The sequence below is a fragment of the Brassica oleracea genome, chromosome C5 (genome assembly GCF_000695525.1).
Source record: "Brassica oleracea var. oleracea cultivar TO1000 chromosome C5, BOL, whole genome shotgun sequence".
NCBI lineage: Eukaryota > Viridiplantae > Streptophyta > Magnoliopsida > Brassicales > Brassicaceae > Brassica > Brassica oleracea.
The window spans coordinates 2,631,527-2,655,148 of record NC_027752.1 but is presented as its reverse complement, the minus strand read 5'-3'; the positions used below and the strand labels follow the sequence as shown (position 1 = coordinate 2,655,148).

Genomic DNA, 23,622 nt, shown 5'->3' with positions numbered 1-23,622 from the left:
ACCACATTAGATAATTCCGTAAATTTTATTTAAGGAAATAATAAAGTAGATTAATGATGAATTTATTGTTAGTTTAATAAAAAGCTTATTATATAATTAGATGGACCAACATATTTCTCTAATGATTCTAAGAATCATTCTAGTGATGACATGTGGCTACAAAAAGAAGTTATAATTCTTATCAAATAATATACAGAGGATATTTTCCGTGGCCATTAAAATTAACAATAGATTTTCATGAAAATACATAATGATATGGTTAGAATATAATCACATTTGTGGTTAGAATTTCTGCTGGGATTAAACGAACCTTTTGGCATGCAGAACAAGATTTTTCTTTTCAAACAAAATGATTCTACGAGCACCACATAATAATAATATTCTAAATAAAACTCGAAAATCAGACAGAGAAGATATCGTGGGACCCCACGATCAATATACGACCAAACACAGTGACTCCTTCTGCAAGACTAGTAATCTGAACATATCCATGAAAGAAGGCTTAAAAGCAAACCAAATATAATTTTTTTTTTAATAACCACTTTTAAGCTAAAGAGACTATATTGATTGTTATAAAAAGAAGTTTTGACATAAATATCACATTTCATGAAAATTCACGCCTGACTTTATTTAATAAATATTTTTCTTGTCTTCTTTGAGTCTGTGATCATTGTTTGGTTGGAGAGAGTAAGTGGGTTGGTTTGATTGGAGGAGAGAGGCTTCTGGTTGAATAATTTTCAACTTCTTTTTTTTTTTTTTTCTTTCTCTTCCGGCGATGCCTACGCCGGTTAACACGGCGAGAGAATGCTTAACGGAGGAAGCAGCTCGCGCTCTCGACGACGCTGTGGCCATCGCTCGTCGGAGAAGCCACGCGCAGACGACGTCGCTCCACGCCGTCTCGGCTCTTCTCGCGACGCCGTCGTCTCTCCTCCGCGAGGTCTGCGTCTCGCGCGCCGCCCGGAGCACTCCCTACTCGTCGCGTCTCCAGTTCCGAGCTCTGGAGCTCTGCGTCGGCGTCTCTCTCGACAGGCTCCCGTCGTCTAAGTCTTCGGGAGAAGAAGTAGATCCTCCGGTGTCGAACTCCCTCATGGCGGCGATCAAGCGGTCTCAGGCGAACCAGAGGCGGCACCCGGAGGCTTACCACCACCTCCACCAGATGTCGCACGGAGGATGCCAGACGACGGTTCTGAAGGTGGAGCTGAAGTACTTCGTGCTGTCGATTCTAGACGACCCGATTGTGAACCGGGTCTTCTGCGACGCCGGGTTTCGGAGCTCCGATATAAAGCTCGACGTGCTTCACCCTCCGGTAACAACGCAGTTCTCGCGGGGTCGTTGTCTTCCGCCTCTCTTCCTCTGTAACCTTCCGAGCCCAGATCCGAATAATCGTGTTGGTGGGGGGAGCGACGAGAATTGTAGGAGGATCGGACAAGTGTTGTGTCGGAAAGAGAGGAGGAACCCTGTCCTTGTCGGGAACTGCGCTGACGAAGCTCTTAAAACGTTTGCTGACGCGATCAACAGTGGGAAGAAAGAGTTTCTTCCTCCGGAGATCAATAGTTTAAGGATAATCAGCATAGAGAAGGAGATTAGCGGAGCTGATGGATCAAGAGCTAACGAAGAGATTCTCGCGAAGCTTGATGAGTTAGTAAATGACTCCAAATCTACAGAAGTGATGTTTAATCTAGGAGAGCTTAAGGTCTTCTTGAACAGTGAAACATCTTCTGGTGATGATGGTTTGGTGAAGTTGGTGTTGAAGCTCTCTGATTTGCTGAAACGTCAAAGTAAGAGACTCTGGTTCATCGGGTGTGCATCGAGCAACGAGACTTACACGAAGCTTCTTGATCGGTTTCCTAAGATCGATGAGGATTGGGACCTTCATGTTCTTCCAATCACATCCTCAAAGCTCCCAAAATCAAGGTCTGCTTTTGCAATTTTTTTTGCATTATAACATTTAGACTATATAGAAGTTAGTTTTTATAAAACCTCTTGGACTATAGAAGTTAGTTGAAGACTTTCTGGCATTTTCATATTAAGAAAACACATTAAGTCGTTTTCTTTCAATAGTAATTCAATAAAATTTGCATTATAACATTTAGACTATAGTAAGTTAGTTTTATAAAACCTCTTGGGACTTGAAAAACGTAATATATATTGATGGGAATAGTTTATTGTTACATAATCTGAAATATTTTTAACATATCCATTAAAACATAATCTGTTGGTTTACAGCTTGATGGGATCTTTTGTTCCGTTTGGAGGGTTCTTTTCGTCTACATCAGATTACAAAGTATCTTTGAGTGGTGGCACAGTGAATCAGACGCTCCCTAGATGTCACCTCTGCAACGAGAAGTGTTTGCAAGAAGTAGCTGCCGTTGTCAAGGCCGATTCAAGTCTCTCTACGGCTGATCAATCTTCCGAGAAGTTACCCTCTTGGTTAAGAGCTGCTGAGACCGAGTTAGACAAGGGACCAACGAAAAGTACCAAGGTGCGTTTTAATTCAACTTCTCTTCCTTGTTTTGTAACAATGGTGTAAATGCACTTTATCTTGAGAGAGATTTCGCCTCTTTATTCAGTGCAGGCTGTAGATAGCACAAACGCATTAGCCTCAGCTCTCCAGAAGAAATGGGACAACATATGCCAAAGCATCCATCAAACGCCACCGTTTCCTAAGCTAAGTTTTCAGACCGTGAGTAGTGTGGGAAGCTCAATCTTAAATCCAAAACATAAGGAGGAGGATCTCAAGACGACATCGGTAGTAACTTTGGGTTCTCCTTTAAACTGTGTTACTACAGATCTAGGTTTGGGAGTAACCTACGCATCAAAAAGCCTAGAAACACACACCACACCGAGCGAGAAACCGCTGCTTGTGACTCTAAACTACTCTTCCTTAGATGATTTCAAGTCTCTCAGAGAATCACTCTCTCGTAAAGTCCCCTGGCAGACTGAAGCTGTGAACGCCATCAGCCAACTCATCTGCGAAAGAAGAAACCGCACCAGCGCACTATGGCTGGCTCTTCTTGGACCTGATAGAGTTGGGAAGAAGAAAGTAGCGTTGGCTCTCTCCGAAACCTTATTTAAAGACCAAGCTAATTGCATCAGTGTTGATTTTGGAGGAGAGCATTGTTATGTCGATGACAAGTTCAGAGGCAAGACGGTGGTTGATTACATAACGGGTGAAGTATCGAGGAGACCGCACTCTGTTGTGTTGCTAGAAAACGTGGAGAAGGCTGAGTTCCCGGATCAGATGAGATTGTCTGAAGGTGTGAATGGTGGGAAGCTACGTGACTCGCACGGAAGAGTGGTTAGTATGAAAAACGTAATTGTTCTTGCAACTTGTGGGACCTTCAAGGAGAAAGAGACTGTGGAGTTTACGGAGGAGAGAGTTCTTAACGCTAGAAAAAGGAAACTGCAGATTAAGTTAGCTGATACTGCTGAAGTTAGGGGGAATAAGAGAAAACATGAGGGAGACACAGAGCTGCGTGCAGAGAAGGTGCAACGTTCGTATCTTGATCTGAACCTTCCGGTGGATGAGACAGAAACAGAGGAAGCCAAAGCTTGGTTTGATGGTTTCATCGAGAGATTAGATGGAAAAGTGACGTTTAAACCGGTTGATTTCGATGTGTTAGCCAAAAGCATTCAAGAGAAGATCGTTTCACATTTTAAGATGTGTTTTGGAACGGAAAGACAGCTAGAGATTGATAACGAAGCGATCCTTCAGATTCTTGCGGCTTCTTGGTCATCAGGGGAAGAAGAGAGGAACGTTGTTGATCAGTGGATAAGAACCGTTCTTGCTCCTAGCTTTGCTGAAGCGAGGCAAAAGTACGGTTCGAATCCTAAAGTAGCTGTGAAACTGGTTGCTTCTAGAGATTTAGCTGCTGGAGTAGAGTTGCCAGATAAGGTGGATGTGATGTGATTATTCTGATTGTTTTGTCATCAGAGAGGCTTTGGTTTTGAGTTTTGGTAAAAAAAAAAATGTATAATAGAGTTACTACTAGTAGCTGAGGTTTATAAGTCTGTGTAGGGGTTACCAATTTGCCACAAAACTTTTCTTTTGGCATTTTGAGTTTATTAGAAAATAATAATTTCTCCTCAATAACAATGTAGTCGTAGTATCAATTAAACAAAGAACATTTCATTCAAAAGTCTTTCTACAAGAGAGACATAGCAATGTGGAAGAGCTGGATCAGATACGGCTAATGTCGCGGCCGAAAACGAAAGTGGTGAGCCAGTTAATAGCGACGTAGAAGCGGTTTCTCCAGCTGAGGACTCGAGTCAGATAGGCAGACCTCCATATGAACCAGCTCACGAACCCCGCCATTGATATCCCTTTTCCTTCCTGCACAAGTAACACACTCCCTCAGTCATTTGAAAGTGCATGATCTTTGTTTCATAGTACATACCTTGCTCTCACGAAGATCAACGAGAGCTTTGTATCTCCCAATAGTGGCCATACTTCCCAAATGCTTGTACACAAATGGTTCACCAAGTTCAGTCCCCTTTGCATTCCAGGCTCTTCCTCCTCCAGCTTTTCCCATCACGTTCAGTAGATTCGCCAAGTACTTGCCTTCTCTCTCAGCCACCTTCATTTGATCATAGACTTGGTTTAAACCAAGGCACAAGAGTTTTTCAAAAAATGGAATACGCTTACAGCAACATTAACCAGACCTGTGCAAGAGCAGGAAGTGTTGACTTCCCTGTGCTCTCAAGATATCCACTACAGTCACCAATTGCAAACACGTCTTCTACTGAAGGCACACGCATCCACTCATCGATTCCAATCCTATGGAAAACAGAATCATCCAAGATCAGAAACAAAAGAAAACAGAACAAGCTTGTTGTGATTACGACCTGTTCTGGGCAAAGCCGAATGAAAAAATACTTTTGAAGAAAATTTTATAGACATAGGCTCTCAAATTTGGAAAAAATAAATTGTTTATTGAAATCTTTACTAAATCGACTATAACTCCCAAAATTTCAGGGCCGTTTTGATTGTGATATATTGGAATTATACTAACCTGCCACCTGGATCTTTTGGAAGGTCAAGAGACTTAACAAACGAAGATGGACCAACACCCGTTGACCAGACTAAGAGACCGTAAGGAACATCGGTTCCATCATCAAGGACCAGCTTCTGAGGCTTTACTTCTTTCACAATCCCACGCACAAGCTTCACTCCAGACTGAATTAAAAAAACTAACAGATTCTCAACATCTTACATTCTCTCAAAAATCAAATCAAAAGTAAATATGTAATAATAACAACCTTGTTTAACTGCTTAATCGCATACTGTCTGAGCCCATCGTCGAATGAAGAAAGTATATCCCTCGCCTCGATCAAAGTAACACGAATGTCGTCTTTGACGTGAGCATATCTCTCACGAACATCTTTCATGATGAAATCACTCAGTTCACCGCTAAACTCGACACCGGTCGGTCCACCTCCAACCACAACGCAATGCAACAGCCTCCTCTTCTCCTCTTCACCTATCCCTGGAACTTCGGATAGCATGAGGTTGAGAAGAAGCTTCCTGCGGATCTCCTGAGCGTGATGAACCTCACGGAGAAAGATGGCGTTTTCTAGCACCCCGTTAATCCCAAACGTGGATGCTTCCGCACCGCAGGCTAGTACAAGCTTGTCATAAGCTATCTTGAACTTCCATGGCTTCAGTGTGGTGCTTAGCCCATCTGTTACTGTCTCACAATGCACCTGTTTATAACACAAAAACCGGTTTACACGCTAACACAAAAACCGGTTTACACATTAACATCAAAACCGGTTTACACATTAACATCAAACCCACATATATTGCTTTGAGTGTGTACACCGGTTTAAACCGAGCAATTAGCGATAAACCTTGTTCCCAAATTCCAGAGCAATTAGCGAAAAGACACAAAAACCGGTATAAACCGGTTTAGCAATTACCTCATGGTTTTCGGAATCAAGTCGAGAGCAATTAGCGAGGAAGTAATAAGAACCGGGTTCTCGTGAAATCGCCGGTTGGATACGAGAGATCGGTTCTGCGACGGACCGGAACTCGAGGGTACCGACGCAAGTAGAAGCCAAGAGAGGAGTGAAGACCATGTGGTTCCTCGGAGATACGCAAACGACGTCGTATATGCTTGTGTCGATCCCTTTCATAAGACGACAACCCGCCCAACCCGACCCGAGAATCAGCACTCTCGGCTTCTCTCCTTCTTTTGTCGGAGCCAAACCGTGGTAACGTTGCTCCTGCTGCTCCAGCCCATTATCTACTTGAACCGTCTCGCTCTGTTGAAGAGCCGTGCAGAAGCGAGAGGAGAGAGTGTAGGATTCTGAGTTTCTGAACAAGTTTCCGACCGATGAAGTTGTCGGAGAGATCCGGGCGAGGTTTTTGATCCAAAGCATGATTCTTTATGTTCTAGAGTGATGTAAGAAAGGTTATTTAAAGCAATAAACACAATATTATTTCCCCTAAGTTGTTGGAGAAGCGAACAACTCTTCTTCAACCAGCCGCCCCTCTGGTACTCTATCACAATTGTATGCATATGAGCATAAAACCTACGTGACAAATATGGAAATGACAGGTGGCATTTCCTTTTTTCTCTTTTTTTTTTTGCTTAAGACATTTCCTTATTTCTCTCCAAAAATCAATCTAAAATTTTGGCATTTGATGGCCTCAAAATATTTAAAACGTTTTTTATGGAAATATCAAAGAGTATTATTACTATGTGTTTAACATTCAACGGCTGCTGCTTCTTCGATATATATAAACGAAATTGTTACGACCGTACACGATGCCATGTTGGATAAAGAAAATTGTAAATAAGCTAAACGGTGCTGAAAATTTTATATAAAAGTCTATATATATATATATATATAAAGAAAAGAAACGTCAGCATTCAAAAGAACTTGGAGCTAAAGAAACGACAATAAAAGAAACATGTGATTCACTCAGTCTGTTGTGACGCGCAAGAAAAGGACGTTAGAATATTCGTTGACTGTGATTTGCCATATCGTAAGAAGTGACGGATTCAGAGACCGCCACCGGCGGCCCAAAACTCCTTGTCGTCGACAGTTTTATGGCCCAATAGGCTCATTCATGTAGATCATTTTATTATTTTTGGATTCATGAAAGCCCAAACCTATTTTCATGTTCCTCTTGACTTTGTGGCGATATAATTGTACATATGCATACAACATTTAATAAAAATATTCTCGAAATGGAGAATGTCACTGTACTTAATCCAATTTAGATAAAAATAATAATCAAATGTATCTATAAATAATGTTATTCTCACAAAGACGCATCAATATTGATGAAATTTCATACAAAAAAAGTCCTGTTAAACTAACAGGAAACAACAGCCACAAAATCTGCCAAACACAAGTGTTCATACATGTTTATTAATTTATAAGTACATATTATTTGCAAAAGGTTTTATTTCTCAGTATATAAAGACATGAAATGCTGAGAGAAAAGGAGTAAGACTGAAATATATAAATATGTAAATATATATATATATCTAAAACATAATCTTGTTATTTTTCTCTTCATAGTAAGAAAACATTTTGTTATGTTTATCTTCCCCCTCTCCTACCTCCTCCACGCCTCCCACCAGGTGGGTTGTGTCTACGGTTGGCCGATGGCTCGTCGTAGTCATTGGTCATGTGCACCATCATCAATGATCTACCTCTCACCACCATCTTTTCATTTTCTGTTATGCATGCAATTTAAAATATATATTAAGAATCTAAAACTTATCACCAATCCAGAAATTATATAATCACGGAAGTTAAAACCACGGTTGAATAATATATTACGAAAGACTAGCATCTCCTTAGGCACGCATGTATAATCAGCTACTTGACATTATACGAGATAGATCTAAACCATGTTTATTAAAATTCTGCTTGATAATTATAGTTGTGGTCTGTGGAGACTGGGCAATCCATATACGATTATGGATATGAAAATATACAACTCTATATTCTTCCTCTTTATAGTATGTGTATGGGATCGATGATGAGCTAGATTGTTCTACTTACCTGGAAATGATAAACTGAGTCGAGCCGAAGAGACAATCGAAAGTGCAAAGAAGATGCATAAACATAGCCGAATTGCAGAACTATAACCCATCCTCTCTAAATTTTCCTTCTTATATTTGTCTCTCTCTCTCTCTCTCTCTCTTTCTGCCCTCTATTCAACTATACCTCTCGTCACCCTCTCCTTTTATAAACGCAAAATGTTTTATTAGCTTTCACACTACTTTAAAATAAGGTAGTGCTACACACCCGGAATATTATAATCTATGTACGTAAAAAACTCTACAATCTCATTTTGAAATGTCAACTTTAGAAGGTATATTAGGGCTCTGATGTTTTAGGGCACAACAAACTTGAAAACATTTTGATCAAAGAATGGTATTATAGAGGCCTTAAAAGGCATGCCCTTGGAATATTTTGATGCCAATCTATCTACTTGTACTACAAATTATTTTGCATGATTTTAGCAAAAAAAAAAAACAAACTTATTTCGCATGTATGTTTTGATTGAATGTATGCTTATCCATTAATACACAGCATAATTTTTTAACCAAAATATGAAATGACGCTTGTATCTTAATGGCTCCATACAGTATCTAATTTTCATTTTGACTTATCACTTTGAGAAGATCAAACTCGATTAAATACAAGATATTAATGAATTAATGTAGCAATAAAATCAAAGATCGAAAGCACAGAACCTGTTACGGATGTCCAAACAGCAGCTGATGCTTACCATATGGCATCGTCTTAGTGGATGTATGAGTTGACTATTTCAGACAAATCGTGGATTCCACAGTTAGCACAGAAGCGAGGCGAACATGTGTTGCATGGGGCGTTGACTTACAGGCACCGTCCGTTTCAAAACATGTCAACGTCAGATTGTTTGGCCAAAAAAGGATTTTGGGGTTTTCTCACTTTTTAAAAGGAAAATTTCTGACGATCATGTGTGTGCGGTTTTTAATGTAATAGTTGATATCCTTTTTGGTCGACGTCAGAGCCTTAGAGATATTGCGTATTCTTTTAAGCTTTAAGTTGACATTAACAATAGTTATCGTACAGCTAAAAAGACGTAATTTTATATTTCGGGATGAAGATGTTTATCTATCTATGAATCTATCTATCTGCCTCTATTTTTTGACTTTGTCCTTTATAAAATGGGGAATTCTCAACCAAAACTTAGACTACCTATCTGAAATGTATGGAAAATTTGGATACTAATTATTCATACCATGTAATACGTTAACAGTGGTTAGCCATCATTGATACGTTCGTGATGATGGATATGATCTTTAACAAGAAGAAGTGATGATAAATGGGATCATGGGATGATATATACACATGCATGCGGGCGCACATTAGTTGTCTAGCAAATCCCATATACAAGATAGTTATACCACCATCTTAAGCAAAGGCGGCCCAAGAAAATGCACCGGCAATTCTGGTTCCTTTCTGTTTCTAGTTATTTGTTTTTAATCTTTAACATGTGAACTGATTTTTTTTTTTTTTTTTTTGTAACACCACATGTGAATTGATTATACTTCAAACCTGCTTGCTATATGTTCGATAAATTTTTATGAACATGTCCAACATTCAGAGTTACTTTACTTCTCTAGATTCTAAACTGCCTGAGCCACCAACTGAATCATATCGAACGACAAAATAATGGTTCTTGAATACATGTTCTGTCAGAGATTCGAATTACTCAAACAAGAGGATGTTTTAGTGTTGCAGAGAAACAATCACACTCTAGACATTAACCAACCATAACAAAGATAGCACAAGAGTAACAACTAACAAACATTTGTCTTTTCTTTGAGTTCATGCCAAAACAAAGACGAGTAGAGAGACACTTGTCATCGTTTCTTGAATCCATACTTCTTACGTTCATAGAACAGGTCAGTCTTCGCACTCCCGAGATTGACAATCTTGGGACAACCGTCTCTATCTTTCTCCTGCTGTGTACACTCTTTGCAGTAGTAAGCATCTGAGATCCCAACACCTCCGCATATGACGCACCGTCCTTGGAACGAACCATAGTTGCATTCATCGCAAATCCTAACCAGCGTACACGGGCGCACGTAGGAATCGCAGACCACGCATTTGCCGTCACATTTCTCGCACAATCGCCCGATGGCAATGCCAGGTTGTTTCCGGCACATGATCAAATCAGGATGATGCTTAGCCATGGCTGCTGAAACAAGGCTCTTGGTCCTCTCCTTAGATTTGTCGACCTGATAGAAAAAGAAACAGATGAACATAGCGTAAGTAACTGATAAAGAAATATGCTTAATACCACGAGATTTCAGGATTCTTTTACAATTCCACCTCTCAGAGGAATTTCAACGAACACTTGGCAGTCAGCAGTTCTATTCGTAAAAAAAAAGAATTGAAATCCATTGCCGAGAGAACAAAGGCGAAGCAAGCCACAAGTAAAACAACAATTCGCTGAACCGAACACATAAATCGATTTATGTTAAAATCTTAAGCAATGGAGCGTGTGTTCGATACCACAAACACTAAGAATCCAGATAACCAATCTCATAAACCCCAAGTAAATATAAAAACAAAGTGAATGTAACCTGACCTCGAAGGAGAAGAGGAGCAGGAGGAAGAAGGTGTCACACGAGTTTATGCGATCCAGGATCTCCGAGCGACGGTCGCTGGAAATATAAAAGTGAACCGGGTCGGGTTCTAGAAGTAGCTTAAGATATCCATGTCGGTCCGACTATTATGGGTTTTCTGTCTATAGGGCCTTCACTCTAAACGGCTTTTATTATTTTCAGATGGGCTTTCTTTCTATTTTGACTTTTCCTCACAATATGTAACACGTGTCCTGAAAAATAAAATAATACCACGTGTTTCATTATATTTCTCCTCCCTCCACCACACATCAAGGTCAAGTGATCAAATGAATTTTATGTTCATAACCACAATTTATTTCTCTTGACTTTTTTTTCCGTTTTGTTATCCAATTTTTTTTTTTCTGGAAGAGTAACAACAAAGTGGAGTTGACCAACATTTTTTAAAAATAAGACGGAACAAGTGGACTGTGGCGGGTGGCGGTGGGTTCGTGATTTGAAAAGTCAAAGAAGAAGAAGATGGTGGTGTGGTGGTTGCGTTTGACTTTGAAGAAGAAAGCGTCGTCACCGATAGGCCTCGGAGACTTCTCTTCTATTTATAGCTTCTTTTCACCTTCGTTGATAACATTCATTCAAACGACTAGGAGAACGCAAACAAAAAAAAATATACAGAAAAAAAAAAATCATCAACAAAAAAGGTTTACAGGAAACGATGTCTGTTGCCGTCTGCAGCTCGCCGGTTTTCTCCCCGTCCTCTTCTCTTTTCTGCAACAACAAGGCGTTGAACATTTCTCCGGCGCATCAAAACCTGACTCTGTCTCATTCCCATCTCACTCCTCTTGCTTCTTCTCCTTCGGCTGCGTCTCCCACTTCGCCGTTCTGCCTCCGTCTTCTTAAACCGCCGGTTAATTCAGTTTTTGGTTCAGACTCCGGTCCTGGAGATTGTGATCGCCATTTGTCCCTGGGAAGCGTTTTGAAGAGGAAGCGACCGACGAGGCTTGATATACTGGTGGCTCCGGTGGGTGTTACAGCACCTATCTCGCTGAATGCCGAAACGCTGAGGGAAGAAAGTGGAGAGGTGGAGAGGGAAGGTGATGAGTTTTCGGTTTACTGCAAGAGAGGAAAGAGAGATGCTATGGAGGATCGGTTCTCTGCTATCACCAATATTGAAAGAGATCCCAAACAGGTAACTTTAGTTTTCTTTTATTATTTCAAATTGTAATAATTACTAGAAAATGATATTCGAATAGTTTGGATTTTAGATTTTATTTTTGCCAAAAATAATATTTGGAGTTTAGAATTTTATCAAACTCAAAGCTCCCTAGCAAATTCTAACAAAAACCAATGAATCATATGTGAAGATCATATTGTACAAGCAGTTGTTGAATCTGAAAGGTTGTTTACGACTTGCAGGCAATTTTTGGAGTCTATGATGGTCACGGAGGATCAAGAGCGGCTGAGTTCGCGGCAAAGAACTTGTGTAATAACATTCTAGGAGAGATAGCCAGTGAGAGGAACGAGTCAGATATTGAAGAAGCTGTGAAACGCGGTTATCTAGCGACTGATTCTGAGTTTCTCAAGGAGAAAGATGTTAAGGGAGGATCTTGCTGCGTCACGGCTCTGATTAAATACGGGAATCTCGTGGTGTCCAATGCTGGTGACTGCCGTGCTGTTTTGAGCGTTGGAGGATTCGCGGAGGCTCTGACTTCTGACCACCGCCCTTCTAGAGAGGATGAACGGAACAGAATTGAAAGCTCGGTAATAATACATACCTCTATATAAACATCTTGATGTTTGTAGATCATTTTTGATAAACTTATGGTTGATTTTCAAGAATGTGATTAAGTAGTGCATTGATATTTAATCTTCATTCAGTTTATATTTTCTTGGCTTTTAGGGTTTTAGAAAAAAAAATAGCAACCTAAGTAGATCCTCGTTTAGTGCAGTTTCTGGTTCTGAGTTTGAGTTTGATATTCTTGCAGGGCGGGTATGTCGATACATTTAACAGTGTTTGGAGAATCCAAGGATCTTTAGCGGTATCTAGAGGAATCGGAGATGTGCATCTCAAAAGATGGGTGATATCTGAGCCAGAGACAAAGAATTTACGTATCAACTCCCAACACGAGTTCTTGATCTTAGCGTCAGACGGTCTGTGGGAAAAGGTTGGTAATCAGGAGGCAGTAGATATAGCTCGACCGTTCTGCATGGGAACCGATCAGAAGCATAAACCATTTTTAGCGTGTAAGAAGCTCGTTGACCTCTCTGTTTCACGAGGCTCCTTGGACGATATCAGTGTGATGTTGATTCCGTTACGCCGCTTCATCTGACCAGTGGAGATATATAGAGATTAGAGAACACCTTAAGAATGTTTAAACTTCATTTGTCATATTAGTTATTAGGGCACTCTGTGTATATTAACATACCGTATGTGCATGAGTCTTTATTGTTACGTAACAAAGGACATCTCTAATGTATATACCCCTATATATAGAGAAATTCTTGGGTTTTTTGAGTTTTCTAGGTTCACCATCCAATAGTGTTTGAGTATTTGATATCTTTACAAAAAAAAAAAAAATTGAATATCCAAATTAGATTATATTTTTAAAATAAAATAATAAAAATACATAAAAATAGTTACAAAAAATAAATAAATTAATATTGTTAAGTCTTCAGAAAAATACTAAACCCTATACCCTAAATACTAAACCCTAAACCCTAAACGTTAAACTTTAAACTTTGGATAAACTCTAAACCGTTGGAAAATCTTAAACCCTAAATCATACATTAAAAATTAAATTTTAATAACACTAAACCCTAAATCCTAATACTAAACCCTAAACCCTTGGATAAATCATAAACTCTAGGGTTTAATTTTAAATATTTTTGATTTAGAGTTTATGATTTATCCAAGGGTTTAGGGTTTAGTATTAGGATTTAGGGTTTAGTGTTATTAAAATTTAATTTTTAATGTATGATTTAGGGTTTAAGATTTTCCAACGGTTTAGAGTTTATCCAAAGTTTAAAGTTTAACGTTTAGGGTTTAGGGTTTAGTATTTAGGGTATAGGGTTTAGTATTTTTCTGAAGACTTAACAATATTAATTTATTTATTTTTTGTAACTATTTTTATGTATTATTATTGTTTTATTTTAAAAATATAATCTTATTTGGAAATTTAATTTTATTTTTTTTTAAATATCAAATATCAAATGCTTAAACATTATTGGTTGGTGAATTTAGAAGTTCACCCTAGGAGATGAACCCAATAATTTCTCCTATATATATATAGCTGATAAATACGTACTTCAGCTATTAACTTAATCTTAAAAAATCTGAACGTCTGCAATATTAGTACGATCTTAAGTACATGTTGCAATGTCATTTTCTTTTTAGTTGTTTTCCAAGTGGATTCTCTTTTACATGAGTATCTAGGTTGGAAAATATGGTACGGGCCCCCGAAATCCATACAATATCTTTTGGACATTCCAAGTAATGCGAAAGTATTAAGGAAATAGCTGCCCTAAAAGCATCATTATCCCCTAAAACCCATAAGTGTTTCTTAAATTTTTTTTTTGGATCTGATTAAAAAAAAAAATAAAAAATAAAAAGTGAACCAATCACGAGCCGGCACGTGTCGGTGAGGCCCGCGAACAGTTAAAAAAACCCACAATTATGGTTTCTTCATTGGTGACTTTTGAAATTGATTATTGGCAATTTTGTGGAACCCTGACCATTAGAAACCCTCTAGTAACCTGCAATAATTGTGCTCTATCTCCTAAGAGGACTATTGAACAAGTGGTGGACCGTTAATATAGCATTTCACGTCTAGGAATACAACAAACAAAATAAATTGTTGCGGTAGATTTTTTTTGGATTCACAAATTCAAAGACCGGGAAGACTATTTATATAATCAATCATATACGGTATTTCTCAAAAAAAAAATATATATATGATGGATTTTATATTGAAAAGTTATCTCAAATAGTTTTTTTTTTTTTGTCATCTATATATTTTTTATTGATAGGACGAGACACAACTGGAACCAAACCCAAAGTACAATACAACAGAACAACAAAAGCCCACTACACCAGTTTAACACTACATTAAACTAGGCTAGAACAAAACCAAAAAAGAAACCCATTACAGAAAAAAACGACTTATCCTTCCACGTGTTCGACCGCACAGCCGACGGAGGACACGCGTCCTACCGATAGCCACCCTTCTTCCTCCGGAACCTGAACGTCAAACCCGACGGCACTCCGTCGATGGCGAAATCAGATCCGGGACGAAACCCATCAACCAAACAAACCAACTATGCTCCCTACGAGCAGTTGTAACATGGCGAATCTATGAAATCATCAAAATATTAAACGCTTACAATCGATTTTCTATTTCCGACATAACAGCATGCGTCAACAAAACAGATCGAGAAGCAGAGTAAACAGATAAGCCTCTAATTCATAGATCGAAAGAACGGAATAAATCCTAGGAATAGCCGGAGATAACGGTGCTAACGAAGCCACCGTCTCCCGGAGACAAAAGCCGGCGAAGCATGTGCTAAACAAGCCACCACTTCCCAGAGGCAAATCGGACGGCCACCGTAGAGATGTGATGCTGAAACCAAAACAAACAACTATACAACCCGAAGAAGAAAACGGAAAGAAGTAAGAGCCAAGGTCCGATCGACGCCGTGGCTGTGAAAGCCCACCGACGTCGATCGGAGACGAAGAAGATGATCGGAGATAAACTCTTTTTCTCTCTCTAACCAAGTTTTACTCTTTGTCAACAATTTTTAGAGATGATGGTTCAAATAGCCTTTTTCAAATGTTCTTAACAGCCATCTCTCCAGTTAAAAGTTTAAAATACCAGTCTTTATTATTTTCAACCTTCCTATCCAACTTGATCTCTCCGTGATTTCTTTGGATAACGTTTAAGAGTAAGTTCTCATGCTTGATGATCCCAACGACAAATAATTTAGTACTCCTTCCCTTTCATAATACTTGATGTTTTGTAATAGTACACAAAGATTAAGAAAATTATATTTTCCTAGAAAATATTTTAAAGATATAATTTTAAAATCAGTTAACCAATTATAAAAAAGACTGTAAAATCTAATTGGTTAAACAGTTTTCAATAAAGTTAAAATTAACCTTAAAATCTCGAAACTTCCTTAAAATTTCAAAACTTCATATAAATTGAAACAAAACAAACCTTTTAAAACATCATCGATATTGAAACGGAGGGAGTAATACTTTCACTATGCGTGGAGCCTGATCAAGCACGTCAATTCCCAATATATACCTGTGTTCAGTCAACTGGAGATCATCAACCAAATGGTTTCATGCCACAATGGACCACCGTCTTAAAATCCACTCCCTTTCGGCAACCTCTTCCCCCTTTTGACCACTCCCGATATTAATCCTGATATCCTCTACTTTGCATACATATCATGTTACTGTGGTCTCACCGTGACGAAAATAATTATATTTATGTACATGTCTAATGATTGGCTATACATTGGTTTAGATACATGAATCCCTTGCTAATGATTTCTACGTCGGCTACCGTATATTCCATGTCTGATCATGTAGGAGTCAAAATAATAACACTGCACGAACCAAAAAAATGTGAAAAAGATCTCAAGCGTTCCAAATCTATCGGCACGTTTTAACCGCTCATTTGTATTCCCCACGATTTGTCTGAGTGATTGGATCAACGTGATCCTGTCATTTGTCTAATAACTCTACATAGTATTTCTAAATGTTCAATTTATAAAACCCAAAACGATTGCGTGAAGAGTGCTACAGTAATATATTTTTGTGGGAGTAAAAAATCAAGAGACAAATATCAAACGCAACTTGATTCTTGTTGGATAAGGACTAAGGAGTATTGGCAAGTGCATTGATTCTTACAAATATCCCGATAACTTCTCCAAGTGTCCTCAGCGCCATGCAATCTTTCTTCTAAATTTTAAATTATCCTTTCTGTTTTCTTGTTATGTTTTCAAAACAACTAATGAACTAACTGTTCGGTCATTTTGCATGGATTAAATTTTTTAGATTTTTTTCTATATATATTTTAGTCGTTATCGTCCAAAGCCTGACCATCGAACATGGTAGAATTTGTGAAAGAAATGTAAGTGATAGACACGAGAGCTTGGGTTTTACATGACATATCCACGTGGGAAATTAGTAAAAAGATGAGACTTCGCAAATCGAAAGGACGATTGTCCATGTCAGCAACAAAAAAAAAACAATTGCAACTTTATTTCACGTTCACATTTTCTGTCTTAAATTTCGAAACCACACATATAAATAGCTTCGTGTCTCGCAAGGACGACATATGAAAGTTGGCACACAATGGAGAAACAGAGCATCACAAACACTTCTTCTTCTTTATCTTCATTGTCATCTTATTGGGTCCGTGGTACGTGCATCGGAAGAGGTTGTTTCGGTACAGTTAACACGGCGATAAGCAAATCAGACGGTAAAGTTTTCGCCGTGAAGTCCGTGGATCTCGCCACGTGTCTTCCCGCTCAGCTAGAGTCTCTAGAGAACGAAATCTCCGTTCTCCGTTCGCTCAAGCCTCACCCTCACATAGTGAGGTTCCTCGGCGACGGAGTCTCGAAAGAAGGAACGAGGTCGTTTCGGAACCTCCACTTAGAGTATCTCCCAGAAGGTGACGTGGCTAAAAACGGAATCAACGAGACTCTCCTACGGCGTTACGCGGCGTGTCTCGTCTCCGCTCTTCGCCACGTCCACTCGCGAGGACTCGTTCACTGCGACGTCAAGGCGAGGAACGTACTCGTCATCAGCCGGAGCTCCGGAGTCAAGCTAGCGGATTTCGGGTCGGCGATCAGAGTTAGCGGACCGGCGGCTACGGGTAAGATTACGCCACGTGGAAGTCCTCTCTGGATGGCTCCGGAGGTGATCAGGGGAGAGTACCAAGGGCCGGAGAGCGACGTGTGGTCTCTTGGCTGCACGGTCGTAGAGATGCTCACTGGCAAACCCGCTTGGGAAGATCTCGGGGTTGACTCGCTGAGTCGAATCGGTTTCTCTGACGAGTTACCGATTGTCCCGGTGATGAAGCTGTCGGAAACCGGACGGGACTTTTTAGACAAGTGTCTGAAGCGAGACCTGAGTCAGCGATGGAGTTGCGATCAGCTTATGCAGCATCCGTTTCTGTCTGAGTCTCAGTCTCACGACTCGTCTTACGCTGAGTCATCTCCGCGTTATGTGCTGGACTGGGTTAACTCGGATGAAGAAGATGAGGAGGTAGAGAGAAGCGAGTGGAGTGCGGCGATGGCAAGGATCTTGAAAATAGCGACGACCAGAGGGGCAAATTGGGAAACGGATGGTTGGGTGGATGTTAGAAGTCACCAGCCTTCGGAAGAGGAAAGGGCAAAGATAGAATACTCGGAACACAACGCTTCATTGAATCCGTACGATGACGTGGCTGATGAGTCGGCGAGGAGTGACGTTGCTGTGTATCCTAATAGACCGCCGGGAAACGAGGACTCGGCGGCGGAGGTGCCATATGAAGTAGTGATGATTTTACGTTTATTAATGGAATGTATGGTTTATTCTAGAATTACACGTGTATCCTATCCACCGAAGCTACTCTCATTACTTCTTGTTATCAATATCGTAGCAAGGAAGTGTTGTCTTTTAATGCAAGCCTCAGTTTTTTTGTTTGTTTGTTAGTTTGCACATGTGATTCGGATCGGAGGAAACTATCATTTATCGTGGTGAGATGAAATCATGAAAGTGAGTGTTCTGAGACCATGCTTTGTAGATTCTGCTCCAAATATCTGTTGTCTCTTCTTGATAACTCATGGCTATACACTCTACTTGAGACCAGACTTTGGAGATTCTGCTCCAAATATTTGCATTTTGTTTTGCTTAACACGTAAATTTATTACGAAGAAAAAATATTATTGCGAGGGAAACTTAAGCCGTCATTTTAGTTTTATATCTCTTCGTCTATCATGCAATTGCATGATCAGATGGTAAACCGATATGATTGAGCTACCAAAAAGTTTTAAATGTAAAACACATTGTGAGAATTGTTGTGGGTTCATAAGCAGATGGAGAAGAGAGACTTATGTTTTGTGCTTTAGAAGGGGAGATACGTTGATTAATCATTCATGTTAGCGTTTCTAAGGTCTAAATATCAAAAATATAAACTACATATATATACACAAAATGGTTAATAATTGCCAACAATCCGGTTACTGGAGGAACATACTACAAGTATTTCACCTACGTTTTTAAAATGCCATATTTGTAACGTTGTAACCCTAAACTGTTTCTAACAAATAAAATTTGACGCAGTGGCCAAATTAAGTTTAGAGAAATCTTACATAAATTTTTTAATGTTATGTTGATTTTTGTCAGCACTCAGCAGTATAATATAAATGAAAATACTTTATCCCTTTTGAAAACACGTTAATTGTTCTGAAAAAGTATTGATCATGATAATAACTTAATGGAACAACTCACAATATTCAGATTAATACAAGATAAATCCCAAATATTAAAACATAAAATCACCAAACATATTACTTGAATGTTTAACGCATGTAATTAATCCTTACTCAAATAAACGGAAAGTCTAGATTTGTTCATGTGACCCAATAACTAGATTGAATCAAATTCAATCAAATGAATTTAATATTAAGGTTCTTGTTACCTTTTGGAAGTTTCATCAATTTCGCCACTGCAGTATCTATCGCCAGCGTTTTGTATGCAGGAAGCGAAGATGTCTCGATTGTCAAACTTTCCATCATCTTCCCTTGTATCACAAAACTTGCAGCCAAAGCAAATTGATCCTCATCCAAACCATTGAAGTTATACAAATACACACTTCTCACACGGAAATCAACATCGAGAAAGCAATTCCCCCATTTATTTTGTATTCCGTCAATAGAAGATTCACCTTCTTTCTTGTCAATATCGTTATCCTACATATACAAGAACACACACACATATAAACATGTATCAGGTTTTATAAGAAAATCTGATAAACGAGAGAAAACTGATCAACTTTATCTAATAAGAACTGATTCATAAGATGAATGTACCTTAAAGAAGATCTGGAGAATTTGCAAGTCTCTAGCCCATGCATCTAAAACTTGCTTTAGCATGTAAACTTCTTTTGGATTCATCATATCCACATTCACCGCCAAAGTTGCAAACACAACCATAAAGTAATTTTCTATGTTCATCACGAATTTATGCCCAATGTTTTCATTCCCCTTCAATTCAAATTAGCAAATTAAGCATGTTAAACAATATTCTAATTAATCATCCATTATATATATATATATATATATATATGTGTGTGTGTGTGTGTAAATGCAATTGTGTGTGCTTGTACCTGAGTGTCGCATGAGATATTGTAGACTATGTGAGGCAAACTTTGATGTACCTTCCACAATCTTTGACTAAACTGAAGTAATCTTGGGGCGTCAAGAACGATATTAATCCCCCTAATAAGTTTAACATTGTGAATAGAGAGTATGTCCAGAAGAGCTGCAGACACTTCAACGTTATCAATTTCAGTGCAAGTCAAATGCACAAACTTTAAGTGGTTGTTATGAATCTTCAGACAGCCAGTTCGACTGTTTTGGAAGATTTCTAGTACCAGCATCTTGAGGGAAGGGCACGATTCAATGACTGTGTTGAGCACATCCACTTCAACTTTGATTTTAAAAAGTTTAAGAATAATGATGTTATTGCAATTGTTAAAGGCATGTGCAGACTCAAATTGGTATCGAGACAGAAGGAGTGATGTGAGCATTGGATGTGAAAATATGTTTGGGGGTAAGTGGAGCACACGAGCTCTCCCAGGGCGATTAACACGAAATCTCTTAAGCTCGAGATATTTAGTGTGTTTCACGTGGATCAATGATCGGATCCAAGTTTCCAGCGTACCATCTTGAGTTTGGGGTGTCATATGCAGGATTTTGCAGTGCTCCAGATTGCCACTGTGATTGTTTATAACCTTAGAGAAAAAAGAAAGAAAGAACATTAGTGATTAAAAAATAGCTACACACATAGACAATATAATTTGTATATAAATCCAATTCTTTAATATCAGATAACCTTGGGACTTTAAAGAAAACAATCGAGACAATTTCTAGAGGTTTATATATTTGATTAATCTAGCTGATAAATATTCTTTTGTATATCTAGAGTTGATCAATTGTTAAACCAGTGGATCGAAAGATACAATATATCATACAACCATATATGTTGACATAATTTTTTATCGTTTCTCATTACATTTAGTCAATATATAATGATGATCTATTTTTCGAATATATTGATGATCTATTTTGATGATCTATTTTTCGAAATATCAATAATTTGTTTTGTAATATATCATTATGTATTATTTTCCCATGAAATATCATGTTATTATTTGTTATCGTGGAAATGAATGAGTAGAAGTATAGAAAATTAAAGAACCTTGGTTATCAACTGGGCAATGAAATGGGATTGTTCGGCTAGAGGCAACTCCACCTTGAGAGCATTTTTCATATTGAAGAAGAGATAAGGCATTTGCTTCCAAACACCTTCCCACCGTTTGGACAACAAACTTGTCTGAACCGCTTTCTCTGTTGACAAGCTCTTTAGTATTTTGAGCAACATATCGTCCGGAAGTTTGCCGATCCGGTCGACGTTTTCGATCTGCATCTGATTGCCTTCTTTCTCTAACGATGGTGATTTCTTCATGGATGGTATTGTTGATGAAGTGAAGGGGTTTTGCGGAAGAGACATGAGGAGAAGAGATGTTTTAAATTTGACAACTATACGGGAGAAGAAAAGATGTGAGGTTCTCAACAGATGAGGGAAAGACTATGAAAATGAAGAGGTGCGAAAGATAGAGACAACAAGTGTATCTGGGCCGTGGTGTTTTTATACCAAAATTTCAAACCCTAGTTTGATTTTATGAATACAATTTTATTTTTAATTATGGTTTTATTTGACATTTACTACAAATGGAAAACAATTTAACATTTAAAGCATTTTCTGACACATGTACGTACAAGATATCAATTGCGCTCTGGTCAAACAAAAAAACATGGAAAGTAAACCAAGTTCTTGATTTAATATATATTTCTTTGTTATGCAAAAGGTTATATTGTTTTGACTATTGAAAGTGAGTAGTAGTCAAAGCAGGACATATAATACCAGTAATTTTCTATCCACACAAAAAATCTTAAATTAATGGGGTGTTATTGGAATTAAAATCAATTCCATTAGATATTGAAAACATCAGATTATAATATTTTGTCCATTTCAAATTGATTCATTATTCATTTGAATCTAGATTTTTAAATCTTTATCATTGTATTTATAAATTCATCATAATTTATGTACTAGAATTAAATCAAATATTAAATGATTGACAAATCTACCAATGTTTCAAACTTCTACAATAATTGCTCGACCTTGGTTAAAATGGAAATAATTGTTTGAATGAATTATAAAACAATGTCATAATAGAAATGATGGTCAATGTGTTACATGCATGCATGGTATAGTTATTTTCGTTGGATATTTTGTGACAATGATTTTTGTGATGATGATTAAAACTGTTGTAATACTGTTTTTTATTTGGGTAAGAAAATATTTTAAAATCTCATGGTAAAACGTTAGATTTTGATTAGTTTAATTTACACATAAAACTCGATTCAAATCCATTCAAACAGTTTTCAAATCAAATGATTCTAAGAATTTTATCAAACATGAATAACACTAGATTTCAATTGTTGCATTCAAATATTTGATTGAATAACAATGTGGATTTTAATTTTTTTTAATGAAGAGATTGTAAATCTAAAAACTAATAACACTAGATTTAAAATCTTTTAGTTGAGATATTTTAAAAGTCATAACAAATAACAATAGATTTGAGTATAAAATTTAAAATCAGAATAACAATAGATTATAAAATATATAGAATTAACTTTAAGAGAATTTGTACTCCCTACACACAGTTTCCCCCACTATTTGCACCCTATACCCTATTTCCCTCTAATTTTCTTCCCTCCATCATTACCATTTTTTCCCCAATTCAATGGTGTTCCACTCGATATTGAGCTAATTTGCTCTAACTTTAAATCCACTATTGAATAACACCACCTAAATATATCAAGAAGGGATAAGCTTTTAACATTCAAGTAGCTTTTGATACACACTTTGCAAGCACAAATTTCACTAATATCTTAACAAATATTTTGTTAATTTATAACAATTTTATGTATTTAAAATATTTTTGCATTTAAATCAGTGCTTTTACATTCGATCTGAAACCCGCGGTCAAACCGGTTAATCCAGTGATCCGATAATTCGATTTAGATTTTTATAATATCCATATATATTTAAAAAATTACTTAACCCGAGACTAACCACTTGAACCGATGGATGACCGAGATGTGTCCAATTTGATTTAAATCGTTATAGTTTCATAATTTGTCACAGTTTAATTCAAATTTTAAAGTTTATTGTTTTGCAATTTTACAAAACTACGACGTTTCTACAAAATTTTGATAGAGAAAATAATAGATATAAAATAATTAAGATCTATAAATACGTCTTGATCATATTGCTTATATACCTTAATTAATTTTATTATAATTGTTTTATGTAACGTATCTTGTTAACAATTTGGTTCATATTATAATCGGTTTAAATTCGTTGTTAGCAATTTGGGGTAAGCATTTTTCTTTAGATAATATATATTTTGAACATTTTCAGGATTATTTTTGTTATTATATTTTTTTGTACAATGTATAATGTTTATATATATATATTATGTAATGGCTATTATTGAATTATTATGTTACTTGATAAATAATCTAGCCATTATTTAGGAAATATAAATATAATAATCCGTTAATTTAATTGATTTATTATTTATTATAATGTTTTTGTAGTATTTAAACATGTAAAGAATATATTCTATTTATTTTTGTTTGTTTTATAAATATTTGAATTTTCAATTATTTAATT

The 23,622-nt window shown here is 37.5% G+C and overlaps 7 protein-coding genes across 7 annotated transcripts; 3 read left to right on the top strand and 4 right to left on the bottom strand.

The window, feature by feature from the left end:
• Nucleotides 1–531: 531 nt before the first annotated feature.
• LOC106295210 (chaperone protein ClpB) lies at nucleotides 532–4,020 on the top strand. Its single transcript, XM_013731050.1, has 3 exons — nucleotides 532–1,914; nucleotides 2,227–2,482; nucleotides 2,576–4,020. Exons 1-3 carry the CDS (start codon nucleotides 776–778, stop codon nucleotides 3,908–3,910), a joined length of 2,730 nt encoding a protein of 909 aa, XP_013586504.1. The 5' UTR covers nucleotides 532–775; the 3' UTR covers nucleotides 3,911–4,020.
• Nucleotides 4,021–4,095: 75 nt separating this feature from the next.
• On the bottom strand, nucleotides 4,096–6,539 carry LOC106295211 (internal alternative NAD(P)H-ubiquinone oxidoreductase A1, mitochondrial). Its single transcript, XM_013731051.1, has 6 exons — nucleotides 5,920–6,539; nucleotides 5,260–5,703; nucleotides 5,013–5,176; nucleotides 4,663–4,777; nucleotides 4,398–4,577; nucleotides 4,096–4,333 (listed from the first exon to the last, which is right to left on the bottom strand). The coding sequence occupies exons 1-6, from the start codon at nucleotides 6,379–6,381 to the stop codon at nucleotides 4,181–4,183; spliced, it is 1,518 nt and encodes a 505-aa protein (XP_013586505.1). The 5' UTR covers nucleotides 6,382–6,539; the 3' UTR covers nucleotides 4,096–4,180.
• Nucleotides 6,540–7,358: 819 nt separating this feature from the next.
• LOC106294216 (protein PSY3) lies at nucleotides 7,359–8,163 on the bottom strand. The gene is made up of 2 exons (XM_013729795.1): nucleotides 8,023–8,163; nucleotides 7,359–7,691 (listed from the first exon to the last, which is right to left on the bottom strand). Exons 1-2 carry the CDS (start codon nucleotides 8,111–8,113, stop codon nucleotides 7,555–7,557), a joined length of 228 nt encoding a protein of 75 aa, XP_013585249.1. The 5' UTR covers nucleotides 8,114–8,163; the 3' UTR covers nucleotides 7,359–7,554.
• A 1,511-nt stretch (nucleotides 8,164–9,674) lies between these two features.
• LOC106293128 (PHD finger-like domain-containing protein 5B) lies at nucleotides 9,675–10,740 on the bottom strand. The gene is made up of 2 exons (XM_013728799.1): nucleotides 10,607–10,740; nucleotides 9,675–10,253 (listed from the first exon to the last, which is right to left on the bottom strand). Exon 2 carries the CDS (start codon nucleotides 10,206–10,208, stop codon nucleotides 9,876–9,878), a length of 333 nt encoding a protein of 110 aa, XP_013584253.1. The 5' UTR covers nucleotides 10,209–10,253; nucleotides 10,607–10,740; the 3' UTR covers nucleotides 9,675–9,875.
• Nucleotides 10,741–11,244: 504 nt separating this feature from the next.
• Nucleotides 11,245–13,077, top strand: LOC106293384 (probable protein phosphatase 2C 2). Its single transcript, XM_013729068.1, has 3 exons — nucleotides 11,245–11,787; nucleotides 12,015–12,359; nucleotides 12,584–13,077. The coding sequence occupies exons 1-3, from the start codon at nucleotides 11,314–11,316 to the stop codon at nucleotides 12,926–12,928; spliced, it is 1,164 nt and encodes a 387-aa protein (XP_013584522.1). The 5' UTR covers nucleotides 11,245–11,313; the 3' UTR covers nucleotides 12,929–13,077.
• Nucleotides 13,078–16,859: 3,782 nt separating this feature from the next.
• Nucleotides 16,860–18,377, top strand: LOC106293735 (mitogen-activated protein kinase kinase kinase NPK1). The gene has a single exon (XM_013729389.1). The coding sequence runs from the start codon at nucleotides 16,960–16,962 to the stop codon at nucleotides 18,301–18,303; it is 1,344 nt and encodes a 447-aa protein (XP_013584843.1). The 5' UTR covers nucleotides 16,860–16,959; the 3' UTR covers nucleotides 18,304–18,377.
• An 882-nt stretch (nucleotides 18,378–19,259) lies between these two features.
• Nucleotides 19,260–21,384, bottom strand: LOC106294435 (putative F-box protein At1g67390). The gene is made up of 4 exons (XM_013729988.1): nucleotides 21,073–21,384; nucleotides 19,979–20,605; nucleotides 19,683–19,856; nucleotides 19,260–19,562 (listed from the first exon to the last, which is right to left on the bottom strand). The coding sequence occupies exons 1-4, from the start codon at nucleotides 21,382–21,384 to the stop codon at nucleotides 19,260–19,262; spliced, it is 1,416 nt and encodes a 471-aa protein (XP_013585442.1).
• Between the last annotated feature and the right edge of the window lie 2,238 nt (nucleotides 21,385–23,622).